Here is a 13,907-nt window from a genome sequence, read left to right as displayed (position 1 = left end):
TCCGAATGGAATGAAAAGTTTCTTTAATAAGTATAATAATTTTACACATCGTTACGAATAAGTAAAATATCTTTTTACGAAGGAAAAACTCTTGAAAGAACGGCAAGTCCTTCATTCAAGCAGTATTATTGTCTTGGGACAAAAATTTCGAATTATGTTGAGAAGATATCTCTCCCCTCAGACAGAAAAAAGAAAGAAAACGAAAAAGCTTTGAACGCTACATTTAAATTTATTGTAAATAATCTGTTTATTAGCGAGTTTCTTCAGAGATGTTACTATTGCCGGTGTGAAAACTATAGCCAGCTCAACGCTAAAATGAAACAATTGAAAAGTTGGCTCGTAGCAAGAGCTTACAACACCGAACCAAAACAGAATTATCATTTTGAAAGTTTTAACATAGTTTAGTGTATAACTAGCAGCAACGCCATGGCATCGGAAGAAGAGTTTATGAGCACTTTCCAACCTTTAATAGACTCGCGCGACTGGCCGCTTATGGGGTAAGTAAGGACTGATTGGAAGCAGCGCGTTATGTTTGAAATGAGCCTTTAACGAGAGACGGATGGATAGCTTTCCTTGTTGTTTTTTCGTATTACCTAAGACCTGGGGGAAAGGCAGCTTCTTGCAAAGCTTTGGCGAAAACGCGTGTCTTTCTTATCCATTCGTCGTAATCTCATGTAAGTCGTGTAACTGTTAATATTCGGTACTGGCATTTTTCTAAAATATCCACAGTTATATGTGCATCTGTACTCTACAAGCGACTGTGAAGTGCACGGCAGAGGGTACTTCCTATTGTACCCTTTATTACTTCTTCCTATTCCAGTCGCGTCTGCAGTGTGAGAAGAGTTGCTTATTAAATGCCTCTGTGTGCATTATAAAGAGTCTAATCTCGTCGTCGTGGTCGCTGAAAATACGTAGATGGTAATAATACATTCCCAGATAACTCCCTTAACGCTGGGTCTTGAACATTGTAATCAGAGTAGGTGTTTGTGCTCATTTCGCATCTTTTTTTCAACTGTCTGTCAGTTCAGATATTTCATTATTTCCACGTCGCTCTTCCATGGATAAAACAATCGTGTGATCTTTCATGTTGCCGTTCTTTGAATGCATTTAATATCCCCCATTAGTCATGTTTGGTACAGATCATAGTAATTTCCAAGATCATTTGGAAGTTACGTATACCGAGCGCGAGACTGTCATGGTGTCAGGTATCGATTTTGTTTACGATGTAGACAACCACAACGACAAAAAGTGACAGTAAGTTAATATACCTCACTCGTCATCCACATCTTCGTCATTGATAATTGGCTCTGAGCACTATGGGACTCAACTGCTGTGGTCATTAGTCCCCTAGAACTTAGAACTACTTAAACCTAACTAACCTAAGGACATCACACACATCCATGCCCGAGGCAGGATTCGAACCTGCGACCGAAGCAGTCGCACGGTTCCGGACTGCGCGCCTAGAACCGCGAGGCCACCGCGGCTGGCCATTGATAATTCCACAAGTTGCGTACGCATCCGGAAGCAATCGTTTTTTTTTTTTTTTTTTCCCTCCCTTAACCGGGGTACACTCTAGCTATAGCTACCAAGAAAACTGAGAGTCTCACAAAGAAGCTTTTTGTCATCTAATCGCAAATTGTGAAAGTACAGTTACCACACTGAAATTTATATAGTTTGTCACAATAAAATAATTCATCTCACGAGGAAAACCATTGTAAACGCAATCAGTATTTGTCGACGCTGGTTATCTAGTCTGAAGCAGTGACTTTCAACGTACATTCTTTAACCCAGCGACAGATTAAAATAATATTCTGGTCCATCGTTAATTGATATCTAACGAACCGTGTGTTTTTCTTGATTGTAGTTCTTTTGTGACATTTCGTACAGTATAATTGAATCGGGAAATTAACGTCGATCGTTTTTTTAGCGAGTTTCAGTCGCTTGTATCCACAACAATCCAGACGATACCTATGATCGTTATTCGGTGATAAATAACCACAACAGAAGTCTAAACAACTTTCCACAGTACCCCGCTAAGGCAATAAAAGGACTGCTTCCGGCTGCGTACACAACATGCAGAATTGTCAATGTTGAATATGTGGATGACACGATCTCATAATCAACTCCCGCCAGGTAAGAATAGTGTAGGTCAACACAGCACCGGCTTCACTTATCTTCAGGGTACTGCTTACAAGGTTCACTATTAGAAGATGTTCTGTTATCAACGGTGCAAACAAAACCAATAAGTAATTTAGCACTGCTGACAACGCTCTCTATTACAAGATTTTATGTTATCAACATTGTGAACAATAACTAATCGGTGTCTGGACACAACCTTATTATATCATTTGCAAGTGATCTAGGAAAATATCTAGGTGCTGCCAACTTGAGTAATATTCAAAGATGCATCGCATGAGTGCTTTTCGAATGAAGATATACCATATTACTGTATTCTCAATGTTTGTGTAAGCTTTATGTAAACGTGACGTGTCCCATATCTTGTAAGAAAAGATCCACGGACAAATACTACTGCACCTCACTGAGTGACCAGATTCGTGTCTTTCAGGATGTTTTGTGAGAAAAGCGCTGGTTGGACTTCGTATACCAAAGGTTTTCAGAATCGATGTTGGTTGGCGTGGAGGAGGTCATTCTGTTGGAGGTACCGCATTATTTTGAGCTCAGTATGTTGTAATATTTTAGAGTGAGGGTCACAGAACACTATAAACTAATAAAATTTTCTCAAGCTTCCAACAGAGGCAAATGGTTAAGTGACTATTGTACTTTTTTTAAAATACTGCGCATTTCCAGTACCTGAACGTAGAGCGGGTTGCTCGATTAATGACTCATAGAAGAGTAGGGGTCTTTTCAGTCAAGTACTAGGCGAGCTGGGACTGGGATACAGAGAATCTCGATTTTGGGCATTTGGAAGCGGATTTCTAGTTTCGGCATTTGCCTTGCGACTAAGGAAACCACCCAAAAACCTTCGCCCATTTTTGATGATATGTCCCAGATTTTAAAAAATGAAACTAATGTATGTGAATGTGTGTTCGTTTATGAGTGTACAGCGTATAGTCGATAACGTGCTCGACAAGTGCTGTATCATAACGCCGTCATGTGTGTGCTGCTTTTCCTTCCACCTTTAATAGCTGTGCTATCGGCTGTGGCATCACTAGTGCCCAGTCCAGCGCCATATACAGGGTGATTCACGAAGATACGCAAATATTTTTATATGGTATTCTATAAGTAAAACTAAATCAAAAAGTTCATAAAAAAGATAGGTCCGCAAATGCTTAGTTACAGAGTTAGGGCTGATAAAAAATTTTGCCTAAAATTTAACAACTTCGCTAATATGAATCCATCGCAAAACTGTATGAGGTTGAAGTAAAGCAAGATTTCCATTTATATTGTTGTTATTGGTCTGGTGAATCTAGACAAACATGTGCCAGATATTTATCTGCAGTAGTATTCCAGAACATCCAGAGGAGCAAAGTTTATTATATGGTACCAGTAAATTTGTTCACTTTCCATTAAGAATGTAGAATTTCAAACAACGTCGCTTCCATTTTTATATATCTACGAAAGTATCTGCTTTTTCAAATCTCACCCCCAATTTTCTTCTTTAAATAGTGAGTGCCATGACTACCTGACAAGACACAGGAATGATTTCCACAGAGAAACACACAAAACTGCTCAATATCACAAAAGTGCAATATATCACCCCAAAATTCCTTTCAGTGCTCTTCCCTTAAGCATCAAAAAGATAGAAAAGTTTTACATTTTTAAAAATGTTATTAAGAATAGGTTTTTACAGTGTTACAGAGTACATGGATTTTCAGAACATAGTGACATAGTGGTCAGTGATAATGATAGGCCTAATTCATATTTGAACAAATGTATGAAAATAGTCTGCCTGTACACACTATAATTAATTAATTATTGTTTGTTCTGTTATCCTCTACTATAGTGGTCACTGATAATGATAAGTCATATCTGAAAAACAAATGTATGGAAATAGTATGCACTATAAATAATTAATTATTGTTTGTTTTGTTATTCTCTATTATATGCTGCACGAGATATATATTTATATATGTTTTACCCCTGTAGGCCTATGTTATTAATTTACTGTATAATTACAAACTCATATAATGTAACATGACAACTCCTATATCATTGTATATGATAAAATGGATGCTCAACAAATAAACAAGAAAGGTTTATGTTATTGTTGGCAACCGTTAGTGAGTTGTTTCACGAGTTTCCTAACCTTGAAACCAGTCAGTTTCCTATATTGTTCAGTGAAATAAGTGAAACCACATAGTAACTGTTGTAGTTTGTAGATTATTTATGAAATACTGACACATTCATACAGTTTCAGTTAACGTTATTACCATATTTTTTCCAAAATTAAATTCTCTACAACTTCTGTTGAAAACTTTGTGCAATTGTCTGGAATTAAAAAAAAAAACAAATTGGGCCAAGTAGTTAATAAATTAAAAAAAAACTAAAGTACTTCTCTGGAAGTTCTGGAAAACTACTGCAGATAGACGTCTGGGATATGTTTTATTAGATTCACCAGATCGGTAACACCAAAGTAAATAGAAATCGTGTTTTACTTTAACCTCGTACACTTTCGCAATGGCTTCATATTAGCGAAGTTGCTAATTTTCAGGCAAGATCTTTTATTAGCCTTAACTTCGTAAATAAACATTTGCGGACCTCATTGTATATAAACTTATTTCTCTAGTTTTCTTTGTGGAACGACATATTAAAATATACAATATATTCGTGAGTCACCCTGTGGATATGTTTTGCCACAGGCCATATAAATTGCATAGTGTCGAGAATATATCTCTGCTATGTTGTCCAGCAACATTGAGACCACACAAATTGTAATCTCACTTACATTACCGGCAACTGTTGCCCGGCATTGTTCGCAGCATTACATTTTCATGCCGTAAGTGTTCATACTACTGCCAAAAAATGGATGAACGTGAGGTAGTGGAAGTGAGTGCAGTTCTTCGGCATTTACACCACAGACGGAATAAAGTTAGGAAGAACAAGAGAAATTGAGCTTTGTCGATGCCTTCTTTTTTAAGTAAGCAGAATACTTAACAAAATGTAACTGGTAAACTGATGCAGGATGCATACATTTTCCAGGTTTACCAGAATGTCAAAATATGATTTTGAGTAGGCCTATCTGATACAAGCAATTAGTCCAAGGATTGCTGAAACTGATACCGTACAGAGAGAGTATACCACAGCAACCCGGTTGGCGATCACCCATCGAGCTTTAGCTACTTGTGAATCATACGCAAGTTTAATATACACGTACTTTACTACACCTCTTTCAAATTCACTGTTCGTCAATAAGTCTCTTGGTAGCAACAGTATGGTAAGCAATATTTTGGTAGGACTCAAGTATTTCACTTAGGTACAGGAAGTTTGAAATAGGAATACTGGTACAATATTTATTATTTGTGTTTACCAGCATACACCACTGTTGTTATTATTATTTCCTGCTTAAGGCACGCCTCGAGATAGCATGAAACGCGTGGTATTAAATACAAGCCATGTGGATGAAAAGCCACCTGCATTTGCACTGTTCCTATGTAGCTTTTCTGCCTCGCATTTGGCGTGGGTTGAAAGACATTTTGTATGATTCATGAAGCTTGATTCCAAGCTCATCAGTAAAATCTTGTCAAATATCCTTTCTTAAATTGCCATATTGGTACACATTACTTTCGACACTGGTGTACACAAAGAGCTCACAAGAAGAAATCACTAAGATCTTGGTGTTTGCACTCACACTCGGGACTGAAACTCTTTTGGTTAGAGGAGTGTGAGCGAGAGGGGAGCACTTACAGACCTACAGACATTAGACATTGCCCTGCAATATGAAAGATTCTCCACCCTTGGTAGACATCCCCTCGCATATACATCAGCAACATTGACCAGCCATATTGCAAAGTTGCTGTGTACGCCAGCCACACGGCAGCGATGTTTTACCTTCAGTTTCCTTGCTTTTTTATACTCTTATGTATTTTACCGACACTCGTCTCCAACTGGTGTCATGCATCCATACAAACATGTCCATACATTCATTAACCATAATTTTATGGATGGATTCCGCTTAGAATTGATAAAATGTCGCAACAATGATATCTTCTTATGCCTATTCACAAGAGCCTCTGTACTTCTCTGTCAAAATACACTGAAGAGCCGAAGAAACTGGTACACCTGCCTAACATCGTGCAGGGAATCCACGAGCACACAGAAGTGTCGCAGCATGATGTGGCATGAACTCGACCTATGTCTGAAGTGGTGCCGGCGGGAATTGACACCATGAATGCAGCAGGGCTGTCCACAAATCCGTAAGAGTACATGGGGATGGAGATCTCTTATGAACAGCAGGTTGCAAGGCATCCCGTGTATTCTCAGTAGCATTCATGTCTGGAAGTGTTCGTGGAGCCTCTCTGTAGCAATTCTGAACGTGTAGGTGTCGCATTGTCCTACTGGAATTGCCCAAGTCCGTTGGAATGCACAATGTTAATTAATGGATGCAGGTGACCAGTCAGGATGCTTACTTACATGTCAGAGTCATATGTAGACACATCAGGGGTCGGTTATCACTACAACTGCATATGCCCCACACCATTACAGAGCCTTCACCAGCTTGAACAGTGCCCTGCTGACATGCAGGGTCCATGGATTCATGAGGTCTCCTGACCTGTACCCGTTCATCCATTCGATACAATATGAAATGAGATTCGTGTGAGCAGGCGACATGTTTCCAGTCATCAACAGTCCAATTTTGCTGCTGACGGCCCAGGCGAGCTGTAAAGCTTTGTGTCATGCAGTCATTGAGGGTACACGACGGGGCCTTCGAGTCCGAAATCCCATATCGATGATGTTACATTGAATGATTCACACGCTGACACTAGTTGATGGCCCAGCATTGAAATCTACAGCAATTTGTAGAAGGGTTGCACTTCTGTCACATTGAATGCTTCTCTTCATTCATCAGTCGTACCGCTCTTGCAGGATCTTTTTTGGGCAGCAGCAGTCTCGGAGACTTGATGTTTTACCAGATTCCTGATATTCACGGTACACTCGTGAAATGGTCATACAGCCTCATCCCCACTTCATCTCTTCCTCAGAGATGCTGTGTCCCATTGCTCATACACTGACTGTAACATCATGTTCAGACTCACTTAAATCTTGATAATGTGCCATTGTAGCAGCACTAACCAATCTAACAACTGCACCTGACACTTGTCGTCTTAAATAGGCGTTGCCAACTGCAGCACAGTATTCTGTCTATTTACACATATCTCTTTCTGAATATGTGTACCTACACCAGTTTCTTTGGCGCTGTGTGTATATGTACCTGCAGATTTGAGTAAAACATTTTGGGTGTTAAACTTTGGCCAGGTCTGGGAGCCTACATCTCAATGTTTATTCATTAATCAGTTCATATCAACGACCTATGTAACAGACTGAATTCAGGAGCACTTGTCATTCTTTCAATTTCATCTGTTTGTGACTTGGAAACAATTAAAGCTGCATACCTATGATATTTCCATTCACTTATGACACCTGACATCATATATAACTTATTGAAGCAGCTTGGGATCCTCTCCTTCTCAGTACATTTTTTCACTAATGTTCTTTGTGAACAGTAATGATACAATTTACAAAACAAACAGTGAACATCATGATAATGATACAAGAAGTAAACGTGATATTCACAAATATATAAAGAAATCTCAGCATGGTACAGAAAGGACTACATTAGTCAAGCCTAAAAGTATACAATAAACTTCCGTTTCATGTTAAATCAGTCATTGGGGGTATGACTAAATTCAAGAAACAGCTGAAACTCATCTTTTGAATAGTTTTTTTCTAATCTGTACAGGAATTTTTGACAGTATGTAAGAATTAGTACTAAGTGTTTAATTTTAAGCACTTTATCCATCAGTTTCACTTCTTGTATCATACGTAAGTTTTTGGACACCAATTTTGGTGCCACTGACTGCTGTAAATTTAATTGGTTTTGTGGAAGGTCTTCCAGTTTTTGAAGAGACAGACTATGCAGCACTGACATATCAATTGACAAGAGAATGCTTTTTATATGCATTATAATTTGAGACTTATAATTTGTTTGTGTAATCATTATTACTACCATAATCTATATTGTTGTTTAAATACCTGAACCTCATGTATCTGTTTATATGTGTTTTAGTTTGTAAGCCTTATAACCATTTAGAAATGGCTGTGACTGTAATAATCTGACACATTCTACAGCTTAGCAATACACTCGCATCAAGGATCTTTGGAACACGAAAATAAATAAATAAATATTTCTAGAAAGAGTACTCTTTAAGCTTAAGAAGCTATGTTGTTTACATCTTGAGCCATGCCTGCTTATGGCTGAAAAACATTGCTGAAATGTATTGCCTGTCATACACAGTATGTATGCTCAAATGTGACATTAATGAATAACCAGAAGTAAAATAACTGAGATCTACTTTTATGTCAATAAAAATGCAAGTGTAGTTATGCGTAAATCAACTTCAAGCAATAAGCAGCAATAAAACAAAACCTTTCAATAAAGTTATCCAAAGTTGGCACTTTGGCATGTGGTGCAAAATTGGGAAACCTGTCTACAAGAGGCTACAGAAATGGAATGGGAGGAGATATTCAGGTGAAACTTTGTACACATCTATCCAAGAAATTGTTGAATCTAATGTCATTGGATTCAGAAATGGACAAGGGGGAACGATCTTTAAAACTGGTCCACTTCATCAGAATGACTTGATGCAATAATTTACCAACAGCTCATATTGCTGTTGGTAAATTATTACATCAAGAAGTTCATGCCAGCCATCATCCCACGATCCATAATGGATCAACAAAGATCATCTGAATGAGTTCCCAGTAAACACTATTGATGAGACACCCTTTAAGTTTTTGGCATACAAGGATGGCAAGGAGTGGCATGGCACCATCTATCTCTATCCTCATTGTGGAGTTCCTTTGGTTGTGGATGCTGTTGTACTCAGAGAGCTCTTCCAGCTTTTCACATCTATGATGCTAGATAATATTGCTAAGCACAACTTAGTAGACCTGGTCATCATAATCTTGAATTGGTCATAGCTGGTGCACAACCAAAACATTACTTTACATAATGCTGGACTGGGCACCATTGATGTCATAGTAGCACAACTACATAAAGATGAAAGCAGGAACTAGAAGACATTCACTACTTGACCGAGGCTAAAGTGCACTCATCTGAAAGCTCATCATTTTTAATCACTTGACATGGCTGGAAGTTCAAGCAGATTTTATTGTGTTATAAGATTCTCCAACAGATAGAAGTCAAAGACACTGGATGAGAGTTTTGAGGGTCTCTTCTGCTACCCAGCTTGTAGGTAAGTGTGAGCTGTGCTTTCTTCCAGTTACTGATCTCAGTTTTGTTTTCAAGGGCTCTACAGTATATTATGGTTAGAGGCAAATGCAGATGCATTTCTGTGTAGGATCTGATAGGATTCCATCGGGCCACACAGTTTTGTTCAGTTTTAGTCATTTCAGCTGTTTCATAATGCAACAGACATTGATATTTGTTTCACTAATCTAGACTAGGTTCTGAGAATTGAAGTGAGGCAGTGATCCTGCATTTTCCTTTGTAAAGACAACCTTTAAAAATGGATGTAACCATTTTTGCTTTCACTTTACTCATCAGTTTCACTTCTTGTGTCATACATACTGGATTTTGGACACCAGTCTTGGTGCCACAGACATCCTTTATGTATGATCTAAATTTAATTGGGTTTTGTGAAAGGTCTTCCAGGTTTCGAAGAGACAGAGAGATTACCAGTGTTTGTAATTGTGCTTGCAACATATAACTATGTTGTTGTTTTTGTTGTTGTGATCTTCAGTCCTGAGACTGGTTTGATGCAGCTCTCCATGCTACTCTATCCTGTGGAAGCTTATTCATCTCCCAGTACCAACTGCAACCTACATCCTTCTGAATCTGCTTAGTGTATTCATCTCTTGGTCTCCCTCTACGATTTTTACCCTCCACACTGCCGTCCAATGCTAAATTGGTGATCCCTTGATGCCTTAGAACATGTCCTACCTTCCGATCCCTTCTTCTGGTCAAGTTGTGCCACAAACTTCTCTTCTCCCCAACCCTATTCAATACGTCCTCATTAGTTATGTGATCCACCCATCTAATCTTCAGCATTCTTCTGTAGTACCACATTTCGAAATCTTCTATCCCCTTTTTGTCCAAAAAATTTATCGTCCATGTTTCACTTCCATACATGGTTACACTCCATACAAATACTTTCAGAAATGATTTCCTGACACTTAAATTTATACTCGATGTTAACAAATTTCTCTTCTTCAGAAACGCTTTCCTTCCCATTGCCAGTCTACATTTTATATCCTCTCTACTTCGACCATCATCACTTATTTTGCTCCCCAAATAGCAAAACTCCTTTACTACTTTAAGTGTCTCATTTCCTATTCTAATTCCCTCAGCATCACCCGACTTAATTCGACAACATTCCATTATCCTCATTTTGTAATTGTTGATGTTCATCTTATATCCTCCTTTCAAGATACTGTCCATTCCATTCAACTGCTCTTCCAAGTCCTTTGCTGTCTCTGACAGAATTACAATGTCATCGGCAAACCTCAAAGATTTTATTTCTTCTCCATGGATTTTAATACCGACTCCAAATTTTTGTTTTGTTTCCTTCACTACTTGCTCAATATACAGATTGAATAACATCGGGGAGAGACTACAACCCTGTCTCAGTGCATTCCCAACCACTGCTTTTCTCTCATGTCCCTCGGCTCTTATAACTGCCATCTGGTTTCTGTACAAATTATAAATAGCCTTTCACTCCCTGTATTTTACCCCTGCCACCTTCATAATTTGAAAGAGGGTATTCCAGTCAACATTGTCAAAAGCTTTCTCTAAGTCTACAAATGCTAGAAATGTAGGTTTGCCCTTCCTTAATCTAGCTTCTAAGATAAGTCATAGGGTCAGTATTGCTTCATGAGTTCCAACATTTCTACGGAATCCAAATTGATCTTCCCCGAGGTCGGCTTCTACTAGTTTTTCCATTCGTCTGTAAAGAATTCGTGTTAGTATTTTGCAGCTGTGACTTATTAAACTGATAGTTCGGTAATTTTCACATCTGTCAGCACCTGCTTTCTTTGGGATTGGAATTATTATATTCTTCTTGAAGTCTGAGGGTATTTCGCCTGTCTCATACATCTTGCTCACCAGATGGTAGAGTTTTGTCAGGACTGGCGCTCCCAAGGCTGACGGTAGTTCCAATGGAATGTTGTCTACTCCGGTGGCCTTGTTTCGACTCAGGTCTTTCAGTGCTCTGTCAAACTCTTCACGCAGCATCGTATCTTCCATTTCATCTTCATCCACATCCTCTTCTATTTCCATAATATTGTCCTCAAGTACATCGCCCTTGTATAGACCCTCAATATACTCCTTCCACCTTTCTGCCTTCCCTTCTTTGCTTAGAACTGGGTTACCACCTGAGCTCTTGATGTTCATACAAGTGGTTCTCTTATCTCCAAAGGTCTCTTTAATTTTCCTGCAGGCAGCATCTATCTTACCCCTAGTGAGATAAGCCTCTACATCCTTACATTTGTCCTCTAGCCATTCCTGCTTAGCCATTTTGCACTTTCTGTTGATCTCATTTTTGAGACATTTGTATTCCTATTTGCCTGCTTCATTTACTGCATTTTTATATTTTCTCCTTTCATCAATTAAATTCAATATTTCTTCTGTTGCCCAAGGATTTCTACTAGCCCTCGTTTTTTTACCTACTTGATCCTCTGCTGCCTTCACTATTTCATCCCTCAAAGCTACCCATTCTTCTTCTACTGTATTTGTTTCCCCCGTTCCTGTCAATTGTTCCCTTATGCTTTCCCTGAAACTCTGTACAGCCTCTGGTTCTTTCAGTTTATCCAGGTCCCAACTCCTTATATAACTATGTTGTTGTTGTCTTCAGTCCTGAGACTGGTTTGATGCAGCTCTCCATGCAACTCTATCCTGTGCAAGCTTCTTCATCTCCCAGTACCTACTGCAACCTACATCCTTCTGAATCTGTTTAGTGTATTCATCTCTTGGTCTCCCTCTACGATTTTTACCCTCCAAGCTGCCCTCCAATGGTAAATTTGTGATCCCTTGATGCCTCAAAACATGTCCTACCAACTGATCCCTTCTTCTAGTCAAGTTATGCCACAAACATCTCTTTTCCCCAATCCTATTCAATACCTCCTCATTAGTTACATGATCTCTCCACCTTATCTTCAGCATTCTTCTGTAGCACCACATTTCGAAAGCTTCTATTCTCTTCTTGTCCGAACTAGTTTTCGTCCATGTTTCACAACCATACATGGCTACACTCCAAACAAATATTTTCAGAAACGACTTCCTGATACATAAATCTATATTCGATGTTAACAAATTTCTCTTCTTCAGAAACGCTTTCCTTCCCATTGCCAGTCTACATTTTATATCCTCTCTACTTCGACCATCATCAGTTATTTTACTTCCTAAATAGCAAAACTCCTTTACTACTTTAAGTGTCTCATTTCCTATTCTAATTCCCTCAGCATCACCCGATTTAATTTGACTCCATTCCATTATCCTCGTTTTGATTTTGTTGATGTTCATCTTATATCCTCCTTTCAAGACACTGTCCATTCCATTCAACTGCTCTTCCAAGTCCTTTGCCGTCTCTGACATAATTACAATGTCATCGGCGAACCTCAAAGTTTTTACTTCTTCTCCATGAATTTTAATACCTACTCCGAATTTTTCTTTTGTTTCCTTTACTGCTTGCTCAATATACAGATTGAATAACATCGTGGAGAGGCTACAACCCTGTCTCACTCCTTTCCCAACCACGGCTTCCCTTTCATGCCCCTCGACTCTTATGACTGCCATCTGGTTTCTGTACAAATTGTAAATAGCCTTTTGCTTCCTGTATTTTACCCCTCCCACCTTCAGAATTTGAAAGAGAGTATTCCAGTCAACATTGTCAAAAGCTTTCTCTAAGTCTACAAATGCTAGAAACATAGGTTTGCCTTTTCTTAACCTTTCTTCTAAAATTAGTTGTAAGGTCAGTATTGCCTCACGTGTTCCAACATTTCTACGGAATCCAAACTGATCCTCCCCGAGGTCCGCACTACCAGTTTTTCCATTCGTCTGTAAAGAATTCGCGTTAATATTTTGAAGCTGTGACTTATTAAACTGATAGTTTGGTAATTTTCACATCTGTCAACACCTGCTTTCCTTGGGATTGGAATTATTATATTCTTCTTGAAGTCTGAGGGTATTTCGCCTGTCTCGTACATCTTGCTCACCAGATGGTAGAGTTTTGTTATGACTGGCTCTCCCAAGGCCGTCAGTAGTTCTAATGGAATGTTGTCTACTCCGGGGGCCTTGTTTCGACTCAGGTCTTTCAGTGCTCTGTCAAACTCTTCACGTAGTATCTTATCTCCCATTTCGTCTTCATCTACATCCTCTTCCATTTCCATAATATGGTCCTCAAGTACATTGCCCTTGTATAAACCTTCTATATACTCCTTCCACCGTTCTGCCTTCCCTTCTTTGCTTAGAACTGGGTTTCCATCTGAGCTCTTGATATTCATACAAGTGGTTCTCTTTTCTGCAAAGGTCTCTTTAATTTTCCTGTAGGCAGTATCTATCTTACCCCTAGTGAGATAAGCCTCTACATCCTTACATTTGTCCTCTAGCCATCCCTGCTTAGCCATTTTGCACTTCCTGTCGACCTCGTTTTTGAGACGTTTGTATTCCTTTTTGCCTGGTTCAATTAATGCATTTTTATATTTTCTCCTTT

At 38.8% G+C, this 13,907-nt stretch overlaps 1 protein-coding gene across 1 annotated transcript in view; it reads left to right on the top strand.

Annotated features, from left to right (window-relative positions):
* Positions 1 to 5,336: 5,336 nt before the first annotated feature.
* Positions 5,337 to 13,907, top strand: part of LOC126302081 (proton-coupled amino acid transporter-like protein pathetic) — a gene marked incomplete at its 5' end in the record, with an annotated part of 163,857 nt that continues 155,286 nt past the window's right edge. The window contains one exon of the mRNA XM_049991721.1: positions 5,337 to 5,395. Within this exon, the coding sequence (XP_049847678.1) occupies positions 5,337 to 5,395 (59 nt within the window). The remainder of the gene's footprint in view (positions 5,396 to 13,907) is intronic.

Source organism: Schistocerca gregaria, chromosome 1 (assembly GCF_023897955.1).
Source record: "Schistocerca gregaria isolate iqSchGreg1 chromosome 1, iqSchGreg1.2, whole genome shotgun sequence".
Taxonomy (NCBI): Eukaryota; Metazoa; Arthropoda; class Insecta; order Orthoptera; family Acrididae; genus Schistocerca; species Schistocerca gregaria.
Note: the sequence above shows the minus strand (reverse complement) of the source record. Positions and strands in the feature narration are given on the sequence as shown.